Below are 23844 nucleotides of genomic sequence, written 5' to 3' on the forward strand. Positions count from 1 at the left end.
CTGACCTCAGGCAGTCCACCCACCTAGGCCTCCCAAAGTGCTGGGATTACAGGCGTGAGCCACTGTGCCCGGCCTAATTTTTGTATTTTTAGTAGAGACGGGGGTTTCACTATGTTGGCCAGGCTGGTCTCGAACTCCTGACCTCGTGATCCACCTGCCTTGGCCTCCCAAAGTGCTGGGATTACAAGCATGAGCCACCGTGCCTGGCCTAAAAAAATTTTTTTTTAATTAGCCAGGTGTGGTGGCACATGCATATAGCCCTAGCTACTTGGGAAGCTGAGGTGGATCACTTGAGTCCAGGAGATCAAGGTTACAGTGAGCTATGATGGCACCACTACACTCTAGCCTGAGTGACAAAATGAAACCTTGTCTCTTAAAAAAGGAAACCTTGTCTATAACAACAACAAAAAAAAATTTAACAAATTTTTGGCCAGGCGCCATGGCTCACGCCTGTAATCCCAGCACTTTGGGAGGCCGAGGTTGGTGGATCACCTGAGGTCAGGAGACGTTCCAGACCAGCCTGACCATCATGGTGAAACCCCATCTCTACTAAAAATACAAAAATTAGCCAGGTGTAGTGGCAAATGCCTGTAATCCCAGCTACTCCAGAGGCTGAGGCAGGCGAATCATTTGAACCCAACCAAGAGGTTGAGGTGGTGAGCCAAGATCGTGCCACTGCTCTCCAGCCTGGGCAACACAGCAAGACTCCATCTCAAAAGAAATAAATAAATAAAAATTAGCCGTGTGTGGTGGTGAAAGCCTGTAATCCCAGCTATTCCGGAGGCTAAGGCAGGAGAATCACTTGAACATGGGAGGCAGAGGTTGCAGTGAGCAGAGATCACGCCACCACTACACTCCAGCCTGGGCTACAAGAGCGACTGTATCAAAAAAAAATTTAAGTTACTTATTAACCCCTTTGGTCCACATGACATCTTGTAACTACAGATGTTTAAAAAACTATTCCTTAGTTTCATCAAAACATCACCTTAACTGCACTCCATCAGCCTCTGTATGTATAAGATTAATGCCCTGTAGCATCTCAAATCAGCAGTTCAACCTCAGTCAAGTGAATTCCACTGAAACCTGCTTCTCTGTCAATTTAATAATCCCATTCTTGGTTTTTTTTTTTTTTTTTTGGAGATGAAGTCTTGCTCCGTCGCCCAGGCTGTACTGCAGTGGCGCAATCTCAGCTCACTGCAATTTCTGCCTCCCAGATTCAAGCGATTCTCCTGTCTTGGCCTCCCGAGTAGCTGGGACTACAGGCATGGGCCACCACGCCCCGCCAATTTTTCATATTTTAGTGGAGACAGGGTTTCACCATGTTGCCCAGGCTGGTCTCAAACTCCTGAGCCACGGCCTCCCAAAGTGCTAGGATCACAGATTTTTTTGTTTTTGTTTTTGTTTTTTTTTGAGACAGAGTTTTGCTCTGTTGCCCAGGCTGGAGTGCAGTAACAGGATCTGGGCTCACTGCAACCTCCACCTCCTGGATTCAAGCGATTCTCCTGCCTCAGCCTCCTGAGTAGCTGGAATTACAGGCGCGCCCTACCATGCCCAGCCAATTTTTGTGTTTCTAGTAGAGACAGTAGTCAGCCTCCCAAAGTGCTGGGATTGCAGGCATAAGCCACCTCACCCAGCTTTTTTTTTTTTTTTTTGATGGAATCTTGCTGTCGCCCAGGCTGGAATGCAGTGGCTCGATCTCGGCTCACTGCAACCTCCATCTCCTGAGTTGAACCAATTCTCCTGCCTCAGCCTCCCGAGTAGCTGGGATTACAGGCATGTACCACCATGCCCAGCTAATTTTTGTATTTTTAGTAGAGATGGGGTTTCCCCAGGTTGGCAAGGCTGGTCTCAAACCCCTGACCTCAGGTGATCCCCCGGCCTTGGCCTCCCAAAGTGCTGGGATTACAGGCATGAGCCACCACGCCCAGCCTCCTTACTTGACTTCTGTCTGTGCTCCTCACTCCATCAGGCAGTTGAAGGGACATCCCTTGAATACTCCCTGCCTTTTCCATGGCTATCTGTTTCCTTTGTTTGAAATACCCTTCTACCTTCCTATCTACTGGCCAAATGGATACCTCTTCCTTTCAAGCCCCTGACATCTCATGAAAGCTTCCAGAAGCACCATACCCCACAACAATTTCTGTCATTTGCATTATTTTCATGTCTAGTACCTACATACAACAGAAACAAAAGTTTCATGAAACAATATTACTGTGCGTGCTATAATCTGATATTTTCATCTTTTTTTTTGAGACGGAGTTTCACTCTGTCACCCAGGCTGGAGTGCGGTGGCGCGATCTCAGCTTACTGCAAACTCCACCTCCCAGGTTCAACGATTCTCCTGCCTCAGCCTCCTGTGTAGCTGGGACTACAGGCGCCCGCTACCACGCTCGGCTAATTTTTGTATTTTTAGTAGAGACAGGGTTTTACCATATTGGCTAGGCTGGTCTCGAACTCCTGACCTTGTGATCCACCTGCCTCGGCTTCCCAGAGTGCTGAAATTATAGGCGTGAGCCACTGCGTCTGGCCTGATATTTTCATTTTCTTTTTTTTTTTTTTTTTGAGACAGAGTCTCACTCTTTCACCCAGGCTGGAGTGCAGTGGCGCGATCTCGGCTCACTGCAGGCTCCACCCCCCGGGGTTCACGCCATTCTCCTGCCTCAGCCTCCCGCGTAGCTGGGACTACAGGCGCCCGCCACCTTGCCCGGCTAATTTTTTGTATTTTTAGTAGAGATGGGGTTTCACCGTGTTAGCCAGGATGGTCTCGATCTCCTGACCTTGCGATCCGCCCACCTCGGCCTCCCAAAGTGCTGGGATTACAGGCTTGAGCCACTGCGCCCGGCCTTCATTTTCTTTCATTCTATTCTAAAACTCCTGGCTGAAATCCATTCAACTGGATTTAGTTTGTTTTTTGAGATGGAGTTTCCTTCTTTTGCCCAGGCTGGAGTGCAGTGCCGTGATCTTGGCTCACTGGAACCTCTGCCTTCAGTTTCAAGCGATTCTCCTGCTTCAGCCTCCCGAGTAGCTGGAATTACAGGTGCCTGCCACCACGCCCAGCTAATTTTTGTATTTTTAGTAGAGATAGTGTTTCACCAGCCGGGCGCTGTGGCTCACGCTTGTAATCCCAGCACTTTGGGAGGCCGAGGTGGGCTGATAACGAGGTCAGGAGATCAAGACCACGGTGAAACCCTGTCTCTACTAAAAATACAAAAAATTAGCCAGGCCTGGTGGCAGGCGCCTGTAGTCCCAGCTACTTGGAGAGGCTGAGGCAGGAGAATGGCATGAACCCGGGAGGCGGAGCTTGCAGTGAGCTGAGATCCCGCCACTGCACTCCAGCCTGGGTGACAGAGCCAGACTCCGTCTCAAAACAAAAAAAAAAAAAAAAAAAAGATGGTGTTTCACCATGTTGGCCAGGCTGGTCTCCAACTCCTGACCTCGTGATTTGCCCGCCTTGGCCTCCCAAACTGCTGGGATTACAGGCATGAGCCACCGTGCCTGGCCTAAACTGGGTAATTTTATGACCCCCACTAATGGACAACAACCTCAAGTTTTAAAACAATTAACTAGAAGAGGGGCTGCTTGGGGATGGAGTTGGCGGGGCAGGGGATAAAAATAAAATCAACTAGGTCAGGCATGGTGGCTTACACCTGTAATCCTAGCAATTTGGGAGGTGGAGGATTGCTTGACGCCAAGAGTTCAAGACCAACCTGGCCAACAAACCTAGCAAGACCCTGTCTATATTAAGAAAACAACAGTCGGAACTAACTAGATCATAAATAAGATCCTTGAGTTCCCTTTGCCTCTCCTGCCACCCACGGCATACAATAGGCAACCACTCCAACAATTATTTGCTAAATTAAACTAAAAAAGGGGTCACAAACTCAGGAGTCTGGATGAGTAATATCATTGATTGAAAAGGGAGGGGTAAAAGAAGAATAGCCCAAGTGTGATGATAAATGGTATGTGACCCTCAGCCTCGGTGTCTGGGACACAATAGGGGAGTGGTGGGGACCTTAGGCAACCAGAGAACACAAGCCCTGTCTAAAGGAGACAGCTGCTATTCAACTCCAGACAATTGCTGCCAGTTTGAATGCCCAGTGTTGCCAGATATTTTGAATTTAGGACAAGTGGCAACTTAGGATATTTTTGTACAATATCCCAAATTTTCAATATTGGCAACTCACTTTTAAAACCGTAATATGTCAGTATATGCCAAGAAAAGAAATCTGCCAGATGTGGACCTTGGGCTGCCAATTAGCAGCTTCTAAATTAAAATTAACTTCTCAGGGAATCAAACTGAACTGACTAAATTTCAGAGAGACTATGTGTCACTCTATTCTGACCTGTAACTTTTTTTTTTTTTTTTTTGAGACGGAGTCTTGCTCTGTCACCAGGCTGGAGTGCAGTGGCATGATCTCGGCTCACTGCAACCTCTGCCTCCCAGGTTCAAGCAATTCCCCTGCCTCAGCCTCCCTAGTAGCTGGGACTACAGGCGCGTGCCACCATGCCCGGCTAATTGTTTGTATTTTAGTAGAGACAGGGTTTCTTTTTTTTTTTTTTTTTTTTTTGAGATGGAGTCTCGCTCTGTCACCCAGGCTGGAGTGCAGTGGCGCGATCTTGGCTCACTGCAAGCTCTGCCTCCCGGGTTCAGGCCATTCTCCTGCCTCAGCCTCCCGAGTAGCTGGGACTACAGGCGCCTGCAACCACGCCCGGCTAATTTTTTGTATTTTTTTAGTAGAGACGGGGTTTCACTGTGTTAGCCAGGATGGTCTCGATCTCCTGACCTCATGATCCGCCCGCCTCGGCCTCCCAAAGTGTTGGGATTACAGGCGTGAGCCACCGCGCCCGGCCAGGGTTTCTTTTTCTTTTTTTTTTTTTTTTTTTTTGAGACAGAGTCCCACTCTGTCGCCCAGGCTGGAGTGCAATGGCGCAGTCTCAGCTCACTGCAACCTCCGACTCCTGGGTTCAAGTAATTCTCTTCCCTCAGCCTCCTGAGTAGCTGGGATTACAGGCAACCGCCACCAAACCCGGCTAGTTTTTTTTTTTTTTTGTATTTTTAATAGAGACGGTGTTCCACCATGTTGGCCAGGCTGGTCTCAAACTCCTGACCTCAGGTGATCTGCCCGCCTTGGCCTCCCAAAGTGCTGGGATTACAGGCGTGAGCCACCGTGTCCCACCTGTAGAGACGGGGTTTCACCACATTGGCCAGGATGTTCTCAATCTCCTGATCTTGTGATCCACCTGCCTCAGCCTCCCAAAGTGCTGGGATTACAGGTGTGAGCCACCGCGCCCAGACCTAACCTGTAGCGTTTTTTTGTTTTGTTTTGTGGGTTTTTTTTAAATATTTTTTTTTGAGATGGAGTTTCACTCTTGTTGCTCAGGCTGGAGTGCAATGGTGCGATCTTGGCTCACTGCAACCTCTGCTCCCAGGTTCAAGCGATTCTCCTGCCTCAGCCTCCCTAGTAGCTGGGATTACAAGCATGTGCTACCACGCCCGGCTAATTTTGTATTTTTAGTAGAGACGAGGTTTCTCCATGTTGGTCAGTCTGGTCTCAAACTCCCGACCTCAGGTGATCTGCCCGCCTTGGCCTCCCAAAGTACTGGGATTACAGGCGTGAGCCACCATGCCCGGCCAGTCCTGTAGCTTTTTTATTGTAGTTTGAAGCAAGGACATAGAAGGAAAAGATTCTTTGCCTTGCTTGGAATTTTCCTGTCTTAAAAGACTCTGATTATTTCCACCTGTTCCCAGTCACTCAATTCCTTATCAGCTCTGTCCCGAGTGGCCTGTTGACACCACCAAAGCTAAAATGTTACTTTCTTTGAACACTGCATTTTAGCATCTTAGCAAGACAGGTTTGTTTACTTACCTTGTTTACTAGACTTCACAGTATTGGTGAATATATAAAAAATCATTTGTCAGCTGGACATGGTGGCTTATTCCTGTAATCCCAGCACTTTGGGAGGCCGAGGCAGGTGGATCACGAGGTCAGGAGATGGAGACCAGCTTGGCTAACACGGTGAAACCCTGTCTCTACTAAAAATACAAAAAATAAGCCAGGTGTGGTAGCAGGCGCCTGTAGTCCCAGCTACTCCGGAGGCTGCGGCAGGAGAATGGCGTGAATCCGGGAGGTGGAGCTGGCGGTGAGCCGAGATCGCGCCACTGCACTCTAGCCTGGGCGACAGAGCGAGCGAGACTCCATCTCAAAAAAAAAAAAAAAAAAACAAAAAACAGGTGTGGTGGTACATGCCTCTAATCCCAGCTACTCGGGAGGCTGAGGCAGGGCAATCACTTGAAACCAGGAGCTGGAGGTTGCAGTGAGCCGAGATCATGCCACTGCACTCCAGCCTGGGCAACAGAGCAAGACTCCGTCTCAAAATAAATAATAAACAAATAATAAATAAAAATTTTTAAAAATCATTTTTCCTAAGTAGGCAACCACGCTTCCCCAAAGCCAGTTTCTGTCTTTGCACCTGCTGAAGAAAACAAATTGAAGAACTATTTTCTTGGATAACTTCAAAGAAACAATACAAAATTTCTTGCCCTGGAGTGTGTACGAAAGGGTGACGCATCTATGCGACTTAACTGGGGCCAATTATGACCAGCCTGACTTGTCATGGCGCCACATCTTGCTTACTCTCAGACAGGAGATGTGCCCCCACCTTCTCCCTGCCTCACTTGCTTGCTCATAGAGCTCACCATCTTGCAAGCACGGTGCATGCCTTTCAACATACGATTATTCAAAATGGGAGGGGAATCTGGAATGTCTGAGTAGGCATTCAGCTCACAATTAAGCCCTGGCAAGATGTAATCACACACTGGGAAGGAAAAAAAAACTTCTTCCTCACCACATGATAAATGGAGACATCAGCAGTTGAGAAGGGTGGTTACGTTTTTTCCCCTCGATTTAATCTTTTCCTACTTATATGCTAACCTTTTACCCAGAGCTCCCACCAAGGAGACTGGATTTCTCATTTCATTCTAATGATGCTGCTCAGGGCTGATGTCTTTCCAGCGTTGCAAAAGAGATTCTATTAAACGCACAAACACGCAGAAATTCATGGCCTTCCTTCTAAGGATTCAGTCCGCCCTCCCTCAGCCTGTCCGGAACGGTAGAAGACGTCTACCCTTTAACTGCTTGTATGTACTCCAGCTGTTCCTCCTAAGATGCCGTAGGACAACTCGCTTCAGCTCACCTTCACCTTTACCATTGTCAAAAGTTTCACATTGGAGAGTGCACACCATACTCAGCACAGGATATGCAGGATATGCAGAGGCAATTTGGCACAAACACTAATCTTTAAATTAAGAATAGCAACGATTTGAGCCAGGCTTAACATACAGCATCATATTTAATCCCCCACACGAGCTCCATTTTATAGATGAGGAAACGGAGGTTTGGTGATGTCAAGCGTTTTGCTGCATTAAATCAAGATCACACAGTAGGTAGCCGAACTGGGATGTAAACCCAGCTATTTCTATGGCTGCCTTAATCAATGACTACAAATACCAGTATCCCTTGCCGTGCCCGCTGGCGCAATCGCACACTCCCAAGGGCCCAGTCTTAGCGGCTGGATCCTAAACCCAATCAGACACCTATTCTCCCTTTCCCCCGACCAATGGGAAGGCTGTTGCTAACACGCTGGCTATATTTTTAGCTCTCAGTGCTCTGGGAGCGTGTGGGTCGGCTGAGCCTCTCTGCCTGGTGGGAAGAGCTAGGAGAAAAGAGAGGAGGGGAGGAGGAAAGGGAGGGTGTAGCGGGGCTGTGCGGGAGGGGGCGTGTGTGTGACGCTGTCACTCGCTGACGCACAAGGCAAGTAGTCCCTGGAGGTGCCCCCGGGGTTGCGGCGCTCAGAGTGTGGGGGATGGGGGGGCGCTCAGGCTCTCTCCCGCCTCCCTGTCCCGGTGGAGTTTGCCCTCCAGCCCGGCATTTCTCTGTTGCATTCAGGGAAAGCGCATTTAAACCCCCACGCTACTGGTGCTCTCCGCCCTTGCCAAAAAAAGCGATCAAGGAAAAAAAAAGCAAACCGTTCGTAGCTGGAAACTTTCGGATCTCGCCACCCAACGTGGGGTTGGCGGCTGCTCCTGGGCCGGAACCGTCTGGAATGACAAAAAAGGTGTGGGCGGGAGGGGAGAACTGGGAAATGGGCGATCTAAGGGGGGACCGGGGAGAAGACCTCACTCACAGTCCCCCGGGGGCTCCAGACTGCATCTTCCGGCACTCATGTCTGCCTGTGACCGCAGAACACGGCCCTCCCTATCCCTGGCTCTGTGTCCCGCACACTCACAAAGAGGCAGAGCAGCCCGCGTGGCCAGAGCCGGCGGAGGGGGCCTCAGCGCGCGGGCCTGGCTCGCCCAGTCCGAGGTTCGCGGAGCCTCGCTCCGCCGCCCGAAGGGCCGTAGTGGGTGCGAGCCCTGCGCCCGTGGCACGGTCAGGGGCCATCCCACGCCGGCGGGACTGTGACTAGAAGAAATGTGGCTCTCCCGCGTGCCCCACACTGGGGTCGCTGGCCAGAAAGAGCAAACAAGAGTTGGGAGAGGGGATGCGCCCGCGCGCCTGCGCAGAGCCGGAGCCGGCCCTCCAGGCTGCAAGGAAAGGAGCGCCAGAGGCGGTGAGGCCAATGGTCCTTTGTGGCGTTCGGCTCGTTTCACGGCCGTCGGCCTCGTCCTCGGCTCCTCTTACTCCCGCACAGCGCGGCCCAGGCCCCAGAGTCCCCCTCGCCTTTCTTTCGACGTTGAGTCCCCCGAGGAAGCACAAGGCGCTCGGAAGACTCATGCCTACCCGAAATGGGTCCGAAACGTTTCCAGAGCCCGCGTAGTCCCCTCAACTCCCCCTCCCGCAGAGGCCGTAACGGGGCGATGCTATCGCCGCGGACACGGCCACACGCTCGGAGCTGGAGGGAAGGCCCCGGGAAACGGCTCGGGCAAACGTCCGAACCATGGGCTCCGAGGCAGGTGCAGGGCGGACGACTCAGCGGGGGGTTTCCGGAGGGCATGGTGACGCCCTCCCCTCCCCGGCGATACTCGTACCCCAAACACAACTAAGAGTACACTGTGCCCGGCCCGTGAGCAACCCGGCCCCAGGTGGTCCCCGGCCCTCACGGAGCGCCCCTGGGAGAACACCTCACACAACGCGCACAAGTTCAGACAGTGGTATGGGAATGAAGGAAAGGAGTGCGGCGCGGTGCGGCGCTGTGACAGGAAAGGGAAGACGGGGAGCCGGACGCAGGACCGGCGAGCACAGAAAGGCCTGGGAGCTGCTCCGCGAGGTACCAGTAAGCTGAGGCGCGGGGCTGGCTGGGAAGTAGTCCCGGCCGGGCCCCGGCCCCGCCCCTGCAGGGCGGAGGGACGCATCACGCAGGGGTGGGGAAGCCGGATCCGTGCGCAGGGTTGCTAAGGGTGAAACTTTTCATTGACTTTGCTCACTTCGGGCCGGGGCGCGGGAAGCTGCGGGTTGTTGGCGGAGGCAAGCCAGTGGCTCGGGCGACGCGGGGCCAGGAGGGCAGGACCGCCTGCCGGCGACAGCCCATACCGTCTTTCGTTCCGCGACACGAACCACCCTCCGGTCCGCCATCCCCGCGTCGTGCCCGCCCTCCGGCCCCCCGCCGCCGAGCCCGACCTCCTAAGAGCTGAAAGAAATTATTGAGTCATAGTCCATAGCCCCCTGCTTCGTCCCCCCAACCCTCAACGACGAAAAGGACTTAAGTCCCCCGGCCCGGCGACGCCCGAGAAGAAAGGGAGAGCGACCTCCGCCCCGCGCTCAGGACCTCCCTGGAGGGAGAAGCCGCCCCGCGGCCGGCAGAGCGCCCCGCCGCCGCGGAGACCCGAGTGAGTGAGTTGGGGGGCGTGCGGGCGGGGGGCCCGCCCCGAGACCCAGCCGGCCGGACTACCTCTCCCACCCCGCCCCACTCCCGCTTTGCTGGACTCCACGTTGCTGCCGCTCCCTCCCCGCCTGGCCAGCATTTTCTTTCCCCATCCAGCTTCCCTCCAGACCCCTTTCCCCTGCTCCTCTTCTCACGCCATCTGTGCTCCTGGGGTGCCCAAGAGCTCCCTTTTCTCCCAGTTCCAAGAGTGGCCCTCTCCTGGGTGGGGTGCATTTCCTCCCTTCCCCGCCTCCCCCAGTTCTTTATATCCCAGCTACTCGCTAGATCTTCCTTGTTCTCCAAAGAAACATAACTCCCCCCACCGTTAAATAAATCCAAGGAAGGGGATCCAGGCCTTGTTTTTCTGCTTCTTTTCCCGTGTGCAGGGAAGGGGGGTGGTAATTGTTAATAGGCTCTATTTCTGGCTCTGTGGAGCCTGAAGGGTGGAGGTTGGACACCCCCTTTGGCGACGGGACAGGTCAGTGGAGATTGTCCTTGGGCCACTGAGCCAGAGTTCACCGTTTCGGCTTGAGCTCTTTATACTCTTAAGTGTTTTAATGGAAAATTGGGCAGAAAAAAGTACCCTTAGAGCAGTGCCAGTGAGTGGATTCTGCTTATCTTGGTAAGGTGCCTGCGAGGTGGGGCCCTACCCCCAAACTCCTTCCCCTCCTGTCCGGAGGATGAACTGTGCCCTTGACCACCAGAAATCTGGGAGGGGAAGGAGGGTGCAGAGAGGAGGCACAGTCGGCAGGCCCTCTCCCTCCCCCAGGAGAAACCAGAACCCCGCACAGGAAGCTTCAACTTGGGGACCAGTGGAGGCCAGTCTCTGGTGCTACTCCGTATCTAAACGGTCTTTTTCTCCTTCTTACCCACCGTACCCTGGGAATGGGTCCTTCATCTCTGATTTTCCGGCAGAAAAACAATCCTATTGCTTTCTTGGGCTTCTACTCCCTTCCCTCCGTGAAGCATAGGGGGAAAGAAGCTTGTGTGGGAGGAAGGATTAAGGAGGTTTAACACCCAGCAGGGGAGCTTGCCGAGGATCTGGTAAGTCTGGTCGAAAAGCAGACCTTGCAATGGGAGGAGACACACAGAATTTTAGTATGAGAAGATGCTCAGGTGTCAGGTGTACAGTTTTTTTCCTCTCTGCCTGGGAACCTTTTCCTATTTCCCTCTCCCGGATCTGGTTACTCAGACTTGGATTAGAAATGGGGTGAGGCTTGGGCCCTGCTAGCCTTGGCCTGGCGCCTCCCCACAGCTTGACTGGAAATTTCTTTGGCCGAGAGGACAGGAGAACTGGGTTTGATTCCTGCCTTTCCTTTCCTGGCTGTTGGGGTGCTGGAGCCGAGTCCGCTAGGCATTAAGTGAAAAAGATCCGTTTCCCTTTGAATCCACCGTCCATCCAGCAACCCCACACGGACGGCCCAGGCCCTGGAATTCAGATTGGGTGGGGGGAAAGGGGTCGTGACCTTATCTAAGCGAGCCCACCCCCTTCACCCAGAAAAAACTCATTAGAAGCAGATCCTAGTTTCAACAGTAATGGGAGGCGATGAAGGGAAAGGTGGGAAAATTAAGCTCTCGTAAAGCCTAGAGGATGTGGTGGGGCCATACAATACGGGGAGTAGGCCTTTTGGGTAGAATCTACATGCAATGTATTAGGCGATGGGAGGGGGCGCCGACCCGCCTCAGCGCGCATGTGCATCGGAAACTTTTCCTGGGCTCTTCGACCCTCGGTCGGCTCCCCTTACCGGGCATGCGTATTGCGGCCAGTTGGGCCTTCGCAAAGTGCTCAGGGAAGTGTAGTGTGCAGGGAAAGTAGGTCACTCTTGCTATCGCCTGGTCCGGAGGCGTTCGAGGACTACAATTCCCAGAGTGCAGAGCGCGCCCTCACCGCCCTCCTCCGCCTACGTTTGGGTTGAGTCGAGTTTTCCTGCCTCCTGAGGAACATGGAGTGCCCTAGAAAGGGTCTTCTTAGCCGGAAGAGGCCTTGTTGTCAGACCTAAGGTTGACCGGTCTGTGTCTAGGGGGAGATGATGAGAGACTGGGCGCGGTGGTGCAGTCAGTCAGCACCAGTCCTGGAAGCCTTTCAATCCACACCCGCCTGTCTGGGCCGCTGCCTCTGGGACCAGCGAGTTGGGGCGGATCCCGTGTCTCACCAAGGAGAGGAGCTGCCTGCCTTTGGCTCTCACTCCTCGAACAGCGGCAGGGCACTCACATCCACCCGGTCTGTGACACCTGCTGGCCCCTCCACGCTGAGTTGAGTCCTGTAGTCCGTCACTGTAGGACAGTTTGCACATTTAAGGCTTAGAGGTGTCTGAGTATCTTTTTGGGTTTGGGGCTCAGTGGATTCCATCACCATTATCCCTCCTTTCCCTCTTTGAAACAGAATTTTCTTTCTAAAATACCTTCTGGCCGGGTGCGGTGGCTCACGCCTGTAGTCCCAGCACTTTGGGAGGCTGAGGCGGGTAGCAGATCACCTGAGGTCGGGAGTTCGAGACTAACCTGACCAACTTGGAGAAACCCCGTCTCTACTAAAAATATAAAATTAGCCGGGCGTGGTGGCGCATTCCTGTAATCCCAGTTACTCGGGAGGCTGAGGCAGGAGAATTGCTTGAACCCGGGAGGCGGAGGTTGCGGTGAGCCGAGATCGTGCCACTGCACTCCAGCCTGGGCAACAAGGCGGAAACTCCGTCTCAAAAAAAAAAAAAAAAATCTTAAGGCTAGGCAGTGGCTCACGCCTGTAATCCCAACACTTTGGGAGGCCGAGGCGAGCGGACCACGAGGTCAAGAGTTCGAGACCAGCCTGGCCAACATGGTGAAGGCCCGTCTCTACTAAAAATACAAAAAATTAGCCGGGCGTGGTCCCGCGTGCCTATAATCCCAGCTACTCGGGAGGCTGAAGCGGGAGAATTGGTTGAACCTGGGAGGCGGAGGTTGCAGTGAGCCAAGATGGCGCCATTGCACTCCAGCTCTGGGCTGCAGAGCAAGACCGTCTCGAGGGGGAAAAAAAAAATCTTCCTTCGCTTCTGACATTAGAGCAGGCAGACACATGCGCGCACGCACACACACGCACACCTTCCTCACATTTTTATCAGAAGTTCTCTCTGGAATCTGCACTGACTGAGACATTTTTGAGCTTCACGCCCCACTTCTTCCCCTCCCTGTCATCTTTCTCCTAGGCACCTACTCTTTAAAACACAAGTCAAAAAAATAAAAAATAAAAAAAAATAAAACACAAGTCAGCACAAGGGATCAGAATCCAGGTTTAACTTTGCTGCTGGAAGTGAACAAGTGAGGATAAGATTCTTAGTGAAATTTGACAGAATTTTGCTCTCATATTTGCCCTTTTTAATAGGTTGACAAAAGGGAGATTTTGCTGTTGTTAAACACCTCACCATTTTTATTCTTCTTGCTCCTTTTTGGCCATTTGTGCCTACACTGGGGTTGGAAAATATCTTAGTGTCCTCTGCAGCCACTTAAGTGAATCCCTTTACTTGTTCCCTTTATTGACAGGTAGTTATTTCTAAGCTTTCTAATCTTACCATACTTCCATAAATATTTTATATATAAGCTCTAGAATTTGTTCATAGCTTTTTAAAAAATGAACAAACTCCTCTGAATGGCCACTCCTATCTTTAGCTAAAGACAAGCCAGCACCAGTGCTTTAATCCTCTGCTCCATAAGCTTCTTGCAGTCAAAATTAGAGCCTGAGCTGATAGAGCAGAAAATCTCATTCTGGTTGTCCATCATTTTTGTAAGGTTCCACCCCACAGCCATCTGGTCCAGCCTGTTCTCTAATTAAAGAGGCAAAGGTGGCATTATATGCTTCCTTATTTGTGCGGCAACATCACTGAGGTATAAATTGGTGTGCAGCTTTAGTTGCTTATGCTGCAGAAAATGGTTAGCTAGGCAGGGCTGATGACAGTGGTTCTATTGTATTTTGGGGTGGGAGGCTTATTTCCCAATGACTTTGGCCTGCATTTAAAACGCTCTCATTTTGAGGCCAAACTGTTGAGGAGTGGTTAACTTGGAAGGCAATTATGCAGCCAGGTTTGAGGAGGCCTAGAAAGGTGTAGAAGCCCTTTGCTCTCAGTGGAAATACCAAGAGGTGCATTTTAAGAGGCCATGCAGTACCTTGGGAGAAGTATCATATGTTGACTTCAGTCTGTTTTAGATTTCAAAAATACTTTGGAAACACTGTCTTTAATAACAGATTCCATTCTAGGGAACCAGTATCAACTTTCCTCACAACTTTTTTTTCTTTTTTTTTATTGAGGCAGAATTTCTCTCACTTTGTCATTCAGACTGGAGTCCAGTGGCATGATCTCGGCTTACTGCAACCTCTGCCTCCCAGGTTCAAGCAATTCTCTTGCCTCAGCCTCTGGAGTAGTGGGATTATAGGCACCCGCAACCATGCCTGGCTAATTTTTGTGGGTTTTTTTTTTTTTGATCACTCTGTTGCCCAGGCTGGAGCGCAGTGGCGTGATCTTGGCTCACTGCAACCTCTGCCTCCCGGGTTCAAGCAATTCTCCTGCCTCAGCCTCCTGAGTAGCTGAGGTTACAGGCGCGTGCCACCACACCTGGCTAATTTTTTATTTTTAGTAGAGACAGGGTTTCACCATGTTGGTCAGGCTGGTCTCAAACTCCTGACCTTGTGATCCGCCCGCCTCAGCCTCGCAAAGTGCTGGGATTACAGGCATGAGCCACCATGCCCGGCTAATTTTTGTGTTTTTAGTAGAGATGGGGTTTCGCCACGTTGGCCAGGCTGGTCTTGAATTCCTGGCCTCAAGTGATCCACCTGCCTCGGCCTCCCGAAGTGCTGGGATTACAGGTGTGAGCCACCACACCTGGCTCTTCACAACTTTTTAGTCTGCTCCTTGTTGGACACCTCCGTGGACCATGTGGCCCTTCAGACCTCTGTTCCTGAGAGAAGGCTCATGGTTCTGGTGAGTAGTTTTGTATCTGCTGATGAGCCTGATCCTCATAAACAGAAAGCCCTTTATTCTTTCTACTATTCTTACTTTTTTTTTTTTTTTTTTTTTTTTGAGGTAGAGTCTTGCTCTGTCACCCAGGCTGGAGTGCAATGGCACGATCTCAGCTCACTGCAACCTCCGCCTCCTGGGTTCAAGCGATTCTCCTGCCTCAGCCTCCCGAGTAGTTGGGACTACAGATGCGTGCCACCACGCCTGGATAATTTTTGTATTTTTAAAGAGATGGGGTTTCACCATGTTAGCTAGGATGGTCTCGATCTCCTGACCTCGTGATCCGCCCGCCACGACCTCCCAAAGTGCTGGGATTACAGGCGTGAGTCACTGTGCCCGGCCTCTACTATTCTTACTTTTTATACCCAAAAAGCCCTGAAATTGGTCTGTATTGATCATTAATAGACATTTGAGGCTGAGGCACGTGGATCACTTGAGCACAGGAGTTCAAGAACAGCTTGGGCGACATGGCGAAACCCCATCACTACATAAAAATACAAAAAAAAAAAAAAATGAGGCTGGACATGGTGGTTCAGGCCTGTAATCCTACCACTTTGGGAGGCTGAAGCAGGTGGATCACTTGAGGCCAGGAGTTCAAGAGCAGCCTGGCCAACGTGATGAAACCCCATGTGTATTAAAAATACAAAAAATAGCTGGGTGTGGTGATGCACGCCTGTAATCCCGGCTACTCAGTAGGCTGAGGTGGGAGAATTGCTTGAACACAGGAAGCAGAGGTTGCAGTGAGTCGAGATCATGCCACTGCACTCCAGCCTGGGTGACAGAGTGAGACTTCATCTCAAAAAAAAAAAAAAAAAAAAGCCAGGTGTGGTGGTGCATGCCTGTAGTCCCAGCTACTTGGAGGATGAAGTGGGAGGATCACCTGAGCCCAAGGAGGTGGAGGCTGCAGTGAGCTGTGTGACAGAGTGAGACCCTATCTCAAAAAAAGAAAAAAGAGGCCAGGTGCGGTGGCTCACGCCTGTAATCCCAGCACTTTGGGAGGCCGAGGCGGGCGAATCAAGAAGACAGCAGTTGAGACCATCCTGGCCAACATGGGGAAACGCCGTTTCTACTAAAAAAAAAAAAAAAAAACACAATTAGCCAGGCGTGGTGGTGCATGCCTGTAATCCCAGCTACTTTGGAGGCAGAGGTTGCAGTGAGCCGAGACCGTGCCATTGCACTACGGCCTGGGTGACAGAGCGAGACTCCGTCTCAAAAAAAAAAAAAAGAAAGAAAAAGAAAAAAATAGACATTTGAAGAAACTTAGAGATGAAGTCTGTGTTGGAGGCTGGGAAAAGAGGGTAACCAGGGTATTCTGAGTTCTAAGTGTTCTTGTGGAGGGTTTGGGAGAGGCATAGTTGTGGTACCTCTGCTGACTCCCATGTGACTTCTGTTCCTCAGAACTGAAATGAGAGTTAACTAGATTTAGCCACTGTCATGCTGCTCCAGATTGACTCAGTGAGTCTTCTCTGATACATTCACCCCAAAAGTCTTTTTCTGAGGATTTAGTCCCAAAAATGCCCCTTAAGGCCGCGTGTGTTGGCTCATGCCTGTAATCCCAGCACTTTGGGAGGCCAAGGCAGGCGGATCACTTTAGGTTAGGAGTTTGAGACCAGCCTGGCCAACATGTTGAAACCCCATCTCCACTAAAAGCACAAAAACTAGCCAGGCGTGGTGGCGGGCGCCTATAGTCCCAGCTATTCAGGAGGCCGAGGCACAAGAGTCACTTGAACCTGGGAGGTGGAGGTTGCAGTGAGCCAAGATCGCGCCACTGCAGTCCAGCCTGGGCAATAGAATGAGACTCAGTCTCTACATACATACGTTAAATTAAATTAAATTAAATGCCCCTTAAGAGCCATGGGCCCAGGCCTGAGAATTACAGGGAAATGTGTTGGGGCAGGTGTTTAGAAAACTCAAAATCCCCAAGCCTGAAATTAGCACCTGGATACTTCAAGCTGGATCCAGAAAGGATCTGAATCAAAATCCAGCCCCGAGTCTTTCACAGGACAGAAGATGCCCTTGACAGTTCATGGAGCAGTCATGTCTCTGTGCTTAGCTCAGCAGCACAGCCTTGCCCAGAGGTCCGGCTAGGAACATGTTCTGGCTCTGCCTCCCTTCAGAGATGGCTCTTTCAGTTCAGTTTCTCCCCCATCATGAGCCCCAGAGCTGCCCTTTTGGAGAAAATGAGATTAGGATCACTGGCTCTCAGGATCTCACAGATCCTGAGACATGAGGCTGGCCCAGGCCGAGGAAATAAACCTTTTTGACCTCAGTGGGATCTGGCTGTGAGAGAATCCCAAAATAACAATCTGGTGTTTATCTTGGGCTGCCTTCTCTCCAGGGATCTCAAAACACTTGATAAATCTGATCTGCTGCCGAGCACAGGTGGTCAGACAGTCCCTGGGAGACTGAGTGATGATGGGTCCCTGCTGGAGGCTGCAGGGTGATGGAAAATTTCTTTCCTCTGCCACCCTCATCACTTACACTCTCGCCAGAAACTACAGAGATTCCCTCTCCTTTTCTCTGCTTCCCTGTGGCAGCCCCCAGTCAGCAGTTCCCTTGTTGGTCCACATCTCTGATTGTGACAGGTCTTGCCTTTTTCCTGGGGCTCATGCTCTTGTCTTACTCTTTTTTGTTTTGTTTTTTTTTGAGACGGAGTTTCGCTCTCGTCGCCCAGGATGGAGTACAATGGTGCGATCTCGGCTCGCCACAACCTCCGCCTCCTGGGTTCAAGTGATTCTTCTACCTCAGCCTCCCGAGTAGCTGGGATTACAGGCATGCACCACCACGCTCGGCTAATTTTTTGTATTTTTAGTAGAAATAGGGTTTCTTTTCTTTTTCTTTTTTTTTTTTTTTTTTTTTGAGACGGAGTCTCACTCTGTCACCCAGGCACCCAGGCTGGAGTGCAGTGGTGCGATCTCGGCTCACTGCAAGCTCCGCCTCCCGGGGTCACGCCATTCTCCTGCCTCAGCCTCTCCGAGTAGCTGGGACTACAGGGGCCTGCCACCACGCCCGGCTAATTTTTTGCATTTTTAGTAGAGGCGGGGTTTCACCGTGGTCTCCATCTCCTGACCTCGTGATCTGCCCGCCTCGGCCTCCCAAAGTGCTGGGATTACAAGCGTGAGCCACCGCGCCCAGCCTAGTAGAGATAGGGTTTCTCCACGTTGGTCAGGCTGGTCTCGAACTCCCGACCTCAGGTGATCCACCCACCTCGGCCTCCTAAAGTGCTGGGATTACAGGCATGAGCCACCGCACCCGGCCGGAGTTCTTAAATCAGTTCTGCAAACCCAGACTGAACCAGACAGCATATACACCCATGGGGCCCATGATGACAGATGGATGTGACTGGAGTCCAGCCCCCAGTGAAGAGTTGGCAGTGCTCTTTCTGTTCAGTGACCTGTATCCCTTTTCATTTAAGGAGGACAACCAAATATTTTAAACTTACATCTTAGTCTGTGACAGTTTGGGGGCACGACTTCACCAAGATATTGCGGAGACAGCAAGAGCCTTCTCTTCTTCACGTGATTTAGGGACTTGATTTTTTTAGTGTCATTCATACAGTGACCTGAATTCTCAAGATGGTGGAAAACACAGCTTCCCTATTTCTTTAGAATTACTTTAAAATAGTAGCTTTTTTTTTTTTTTTTTGAGATGGAGTCTCGCTCTGTCGCCAGGCTGGAGTGCAGTGGCGTGATCTCGGCTCACTGCAACCTCTGCCTCCTGGGTTGAAGCAATTCTCCTGCCTCAGCCTCCCAAGTAGCTGGGACTACAGGCATGCGCCACTATGCCCAGCTAATTTTTGTATTTTTAGTAGAGATGGGGCTTCACCATGTTGGCCAGGATGGTCTCGATCTCTTGACCTCGTGATCTACCTGCCTCAAACTCCCAAAGGGCTGGGCTTACAGGCGTGAGCCACCGCGCCTGGCCAATAGTAGCTAACTTTATCAATTACCTTTTAATTGCCAGGCACATTGTGAGGCAGTTTATATCCTTGAACTAACTTAACTTCATGATGGCCTCATGTTACTAATGAGGAAACTAGGGCCCACAGTCAGACATTAGCACTGGTAGGGCAGAAAGAGGCTCCTGGTTCTGTGTGATCCAAAGTTGGTGCTTTTCTGTCTATCCCTAGCTGTTGGTCACAACCAACTTTCTGCATATTTTCTCATGGTGCCTCTCATTTCCCAGAGCCGTCTGGAGCGCAAGGCTGTACACGTGCCCTGTGGTGATTATCTGCCTAGGAAAGGACCATGCAGCTAGAGATCAAAGTGGCCCTGAACTTCATCATCTCCTACTTGTACAACAAGCTGCCCCGGCGCCGGGCAGACCTGTTTGGGGAGGAGCTAGAGCGGCTTTTGAAAAAGAAATATGAAGGCCACTGGTACCCTGAGAAGCCACTGAAAGGCTCTGGCTTCCGCTGTGTTCACATTGGGGAGATGGTGGACCCCGTGGTGGAGCTGGCTGCCAAGCGGAGTGGCCTGGCGGTGGAAGATGTGCGGGCCAATGTGCCTGAGGAGCTGAGTGTCTGGATTGATCCCTTTGAGGTGTCCTACCAGATTGGTGAGAAGGGAGCTGTGAAAGTGCTGTACCTGGATGACAGTGAGGGCTGCGGTGCCCCAGAGCTGGACAAGGAGATCAAGAGCAGCTTCAACCCTGACGCCCAGGTGTTCGTGCCCATTGGCAGCCAGGACAGCTCCCTGTCCAACTCCCCATCGCCATCCTTTGGCCAGTCACCCAGCCCTACCTTCATTCCCCGCTCCGCTCAGCCCATCACCTTCACCACCGCTTCCTTTGCTGCCACCAAATTTGGCTCCACTAAGATGAAGAAGGGGGGCGGGGCAGCAAGTGGTGGGGGTGTAGCCAGCAGTGGGGCCGGTGGCCAGCAGCCACCACAGCAGCCTCGCATGGCCCGCTCACCCACCAACAGCCTGCTGAAGCACAAGAGCCTCTCTCTGTCTATGCATTCACTGAACTTCATCACGGCCAACCCGGCCCCTCAGTCCCAGCTCTCACCCAATGCCAAGGAGTTCGTGTACAACGGTGGTGGCTCACCCAGCCTCTTCTTTGATGCGGCTGATGGCCAGGGCAGTGGCACCCCAGGCCCGTTTGGAGGCAGTGGGGCTGGCACCTGCAACAGCAGCAGCTTTGACATGGCCCAGGTATTTGGAGGTGGTGCCAACAGCCTCTTCCTGGAGAAGACACCCTTTGTGGAAGGCCTTAGCTACAACCTGAACACCATGCAGTATCCCAGCCAGCCGTTCCAGCCCGTGGTGCTGGCCAACTGACCATCTACCTGCCCGTGGGGCCAGGAGCACCCAAGACCATAGAAAAGAGAAAGGAAAGGCCAAAAAAGGAAAAGAAAAATGTACAAAAAGATTTTCGATCTTCTCACTCTTACTTCTAGAAAAATCCAGCCCAGGCACGGAATGGGAGGGGCCCACAAAGCACCCAAGTGTGTTTCACTCACCCCTTACCGCTCGCCCCCCGGCCTGTGATTTATTTGGTTGGTTTGGGTTTTATATTTCTTTTTCTTTTTTTTTTCTTACATGTAGTTTTCTATATAACATCTTTAATGAGTGGCTTCCTGTGCTAAGAATGGTCCAGATGTGAACTGCTGCTCCCTGCTCCTCCCTTCCTCCTTCACACTCCTAGTTTAGGATTGATGTGTCCAAGCTCACAGGGAAGAAAGAGCTGCAGCTGGAGCCTAACCCTCCCTGGAACAGGGAGAGGCTGGCCCGTGTCACTGCCTCTGTCACCCAGCTGTCCTCACACTCAAAGCCATCCAACCTCAGCAGGCCTGCTCGGGCCCTGCCACCTGAATAGGTCTGACCCCAGTCCCCACTCCCTTTCAGGTCTGGGCCACAGGGAGCTGCTGGCTGGCCACTTGACACCTCCCCCTAGAGCTGATGTCTGTGACTACAGGGAGATTAGCACTTAGTCTAGTGAAACTCCTTTCATCTCTGTCCTATGGCCCCACCCCACCATTCCCTTTAGGCCCAGACCATCATCATGGCCCTGGCCATTGATGTGTATGGCCTTTCTTTCCCTCATGCACCCCCTTCTTCCCCAGGCTGGAGGTTGTGGGTAGGGAGGGGTGTGTGTGTGTGTGTGTGTGTGTGTGTGTGTGTGTGTGTGTGTGTGGTTTGCTGTCCTTTTTTAAAGGATTCCAAGCCATGTGAAACTTCCCTTCTGGATGTGATTCTGGGTTGCAGCAAGTGCTTATTTATATGTGAGGCTGGGGAATGGGCTGGGGGTATTGGCAGTCCTTTTGCAGGGCAGTGTGCGTGGTGGGGTGACACCGCTGTGGCTGAGCCCAAGACACTCCCAGAGGAAAACACTGCAGAAGGAACTGGTTTGCAGACTGTGGAAGGATCTGCTCTTTTGTTTTTGACCAAAAAAATAATAAGTTAGCTCTGAAGGGCACAGGGAATACCCAAGCCTCTGATGCCTATGAGAAGTCCCTGGACTTCAACCCTCCTGTTGTTTGGCCTTAGTCCAGCAGGAGCTGCTCACCTGAGCAGCTTGGGGGTGGGCAGGGAGACAGGGTGGGTTTTAGAGTTAGTGTCTGTGTGGGGGCAGCCCTGATCCTGGAGTTGAGACTTTGGGGTCTCTTAGTTTGGAGATGTTCAGTGCATTTGTGCCCCTGCCTGGTTGAGAGCTTCTTGGTACCTCTTGCCACCCCTTCTCACTGCCCTGACCCAACCCCACTGGACCTTGATGCTGCGAGGAGTGGTGTCCTGATGGACTCAGCACTCCCGCCTGATGTATTGGATCATAGGAGAGCGCTTGCTGTCCTGCCTCTGCCAGGAGAGGGCTTGTTCCTCCAACCCTAGGAGGCCAGGCAAGCATGGACAGGAGCCAAGGGAGCAGGGTCATTAACTTTTTCTTCTTTGCAAAGTGGGCACTTGGCATCAGGGTCCTATCACCAGAAAGCACCAAAGCCCCTGGCACCCCACCCACTCCATCCTACCCAGGGACCCCAAGTAGGCAACTGCTATGGCAGTGGGTCCAGCCCAGGCCGGCACTGCCAGCCTCCTCTCCCTGCAGTAGGCACCAGCTCTACCTCCCCCTGCAGGCAATGTCCTGGCTTCTCAGCCCAGCACCATCTGTTCCCCTAGACTTCTCAGGGGCCAGCCCAGTCTGGGCCACCCTTTCCCTCATCCTCGGCTCCCACACAGGTGACAGGCCCAGCAGATAGCTTCTCTCTGGGAAAGGTTGGATGCTGCCTTACGTCCCCTTCTAGCCCTCCTCCCATCCACACACACAGGCACCCACCCACACCAGGTCGGCTTGTTTCTCACATGTAGGGAGAGAGGGGAAACCAACCCCTTTGTGTCTTTTGAAATACGAAGAAAAATGTGTGTTCAGGAGCATGGCTCTAGTGCTGGGCTCTTGGGCCCAGTTCAGTCTGTCTTGTCTCAAATCTAGGCATTTTTGCTTCAATTTTATTTTTTTTAAGAAAACAAAAACAGAAATCTGCACTAATTTACCTGGTTTCGTAGGAAAACTTTTTTTTATTTTTTACATTTTTTGGTGTCCGTTTGTATTGAATAATTTGCTACATTTGTAAAATGTAAGAGGTATATATAATATATGTATATTTCTAACGTAAAAAAACATAATTTTTTTCTTTTCAAGATTTTTTCTTAAAAAGATGAGAGAAACATATTTTTTCAGGAAAAACAAACTTTAAAAAAAAAAGAGGAGAAATAAAACCTTTTCTCCCCTTTCCCCATCCTCTATCTATCCCTCTTTCCCAGGAACAAATCAAAAGGTGGATTATCTTCTGAAGAATGGAAACTGTTAGTCCAGAATGATGTCTTTTTCTCAGTGCAGTGAGTTATAGATTCTCTAGTTTTCTCCCTAGGGATGGGAAGGGGGCATTGAGGCAAGCCTGGAGAGGAGCCCGGGGAGCAGGGTCATGAACTTTTTTCTTTAGTGAAGGAGGAATACAATCAAGGGTTTTGTATTCAGAATGTTGTGCAATATTTTGGAATGGGACATTGGTGTGTTTAGAGATTTTAGTTTAAAAACAAAACAAAAAGATTGATCAAATCTGTACAGTTTCTATTGTTCCAGATTTTTTTAAGTTTGTATTAAAAGCATGATACATAATAGCCTTCTGCCTGCTTCTGGCTTGCTTGATTTCTAGCATCCCTTTTGGGATGGAGGGAATGGGAGTGGCGCAGCCCTTACAGACTCCAAGAAACGATTGGTCCTTCTTACAGTGACAGCCTCGGATGGACATAGCTGTCCTGGTGCCCCTTCTTGACCACCTATCCATCCCATCAACACAGGATACATCATTGTGCTTGCTACCCCAGATGCTTTTCTAGACTGGAAACAGGTTCCATGAAGTTAGGAACTGCTCCAGTTCCCTTAGCCAGTTGGTGGTGGCAGCAGAGCCTGGAGAACAGGGTACTTCATGGCTCTTTAGGAATTGTCTATTCCTGGGGGGAGGAGAGAGGGGGCAGCCTCCAGCCTACTCTAGATCTAGTACTTGATCCTTAGTACTAGATCCTTAGATGTGGGCAAGGATGAGAACAGCTCGCCTAAGCCAGGTTCCATCCAAAAGCCTGGTGCTTGGATTCTCAACCCTTTTCTTGGGCTAGACAATTTCGGAGCTGCCTTAAGAGTAAGACAGCCCAGCCTACAGAAAGCCACCGTTCTGCCAGTGGCCGATTTCCTTAGGAGCTCTGCCATCTCCCAGTGCCCCAGGCCATATTTTCCCCTTCCCAGGGCCTGTGCCTATCAATGCTGCCCATCTAGGAGAGGAAATCTCTCTATACGGTCTCCCACCAGTGTGCACTTCATGTCAGAAACTGGCAAGGCCCCTGGGCTGAAGGGAGCTCAGAATATTTGTGAAATTATTTTTGTTTTTTTTTCGTTTTTTTTAATTGGACAGGATCTTGAACTCCTAGGATTAAGCAATCCTCCCACCTTGGCCTCCCTCTCAAAGTGCTGGGATTACAGATGTTAGCCACCATTCCTCATCCTGTTGAATTTT

At 51.2% G+C, this 23844-nt stretch overlaps 2 protein-coding genes across 9 annotated transcripts in view; one reads left to right on the top strand and one right to left on the bottom strand.

Moving 5' to 3' along the window:
* Window positions 1-23844, bottom strand: part of ACO2 (aconitase 2) — a 122302-nt gene that overhangs the window by 78504 nt on the left and 19954 nt on the right. Inside the window, exons 1-3 of one of the 5 annotated variants that reach the window (XM_063622908.1) lie at window positions 8781-8971; window positions 8027-8098; window positions 5868-6034 (exon numbers count right to left, since the gene is read on the bottom strand). The exons of 2 other annotated variants lie outside the window; for them this stretch is intronic. The gene's annotated coding sequence lies outside the window, so the exon portion shown is untranslated. Of the gene's footprint in view, window positions 1-5867; window positions 6035-8026; window positions 8099-8780; window positions 8972-23844 lie in introns of those variants that run through there. 2 more of the 5 variants (XM_063622907.1, XM_055253051.2) reach the window with 2 other exon arrangements.
* Window positions 9054-22954, top strand: TOB2 (transducer of ERBB2, 2). 4 transcript variants are annotated; one of them, XM_055253076.2, is made up of 2 exons: window positions 9054-9830; window positions 19026-22954. In XM_055253076.2, exon 2 carries the CDS (start codon window positions 19088-19090, stop codon window positions 20120-20122), a length of 1035 nt encoding a protein of 344 aa, XP_055109051.1. In that variant the 5' UTR covers window positions 9054-9830; window positions 19026-19087; the 3' UTR covers window positions 20123-22954. The 4 variants fall into 4 exon arrangements, with proteins under 4 accessions (XP_055109051.1, XP_055109049.1, XP_055109052.1 ...); XM_055253074.2 differs by having other exon boundaries at window positions 9054-9826; XM_055253077.2 differs by lacking the exon at window positions 9054-9830 and adding an exon at window positions 9839-10905.

Source organism: Symphalangus syndactylus, chromosome 18 (genome assembly GCF_028878055.3).
Source record: "Symphalangus syndactylus isolate Jambi chromosome 18, NHGRI_mSymSyn1-v2.1_pri, whole genome shotgun sequence".
Lineage (NCBI taxonomy): Eukaryota > Metazoa > Chordata > Mammalia > Primates > Hylobatidae > Symphalangus > Symphalangus syndactylus.

Coding starts and splice junctions, on each gene's coding strand:
- TOB2 (XM_055253076.2), top strand. CDS start 19,088: ATGCAGCTAGAGATCAAAGTGGCCCTGAACTTCATCATCTCCTACTTG.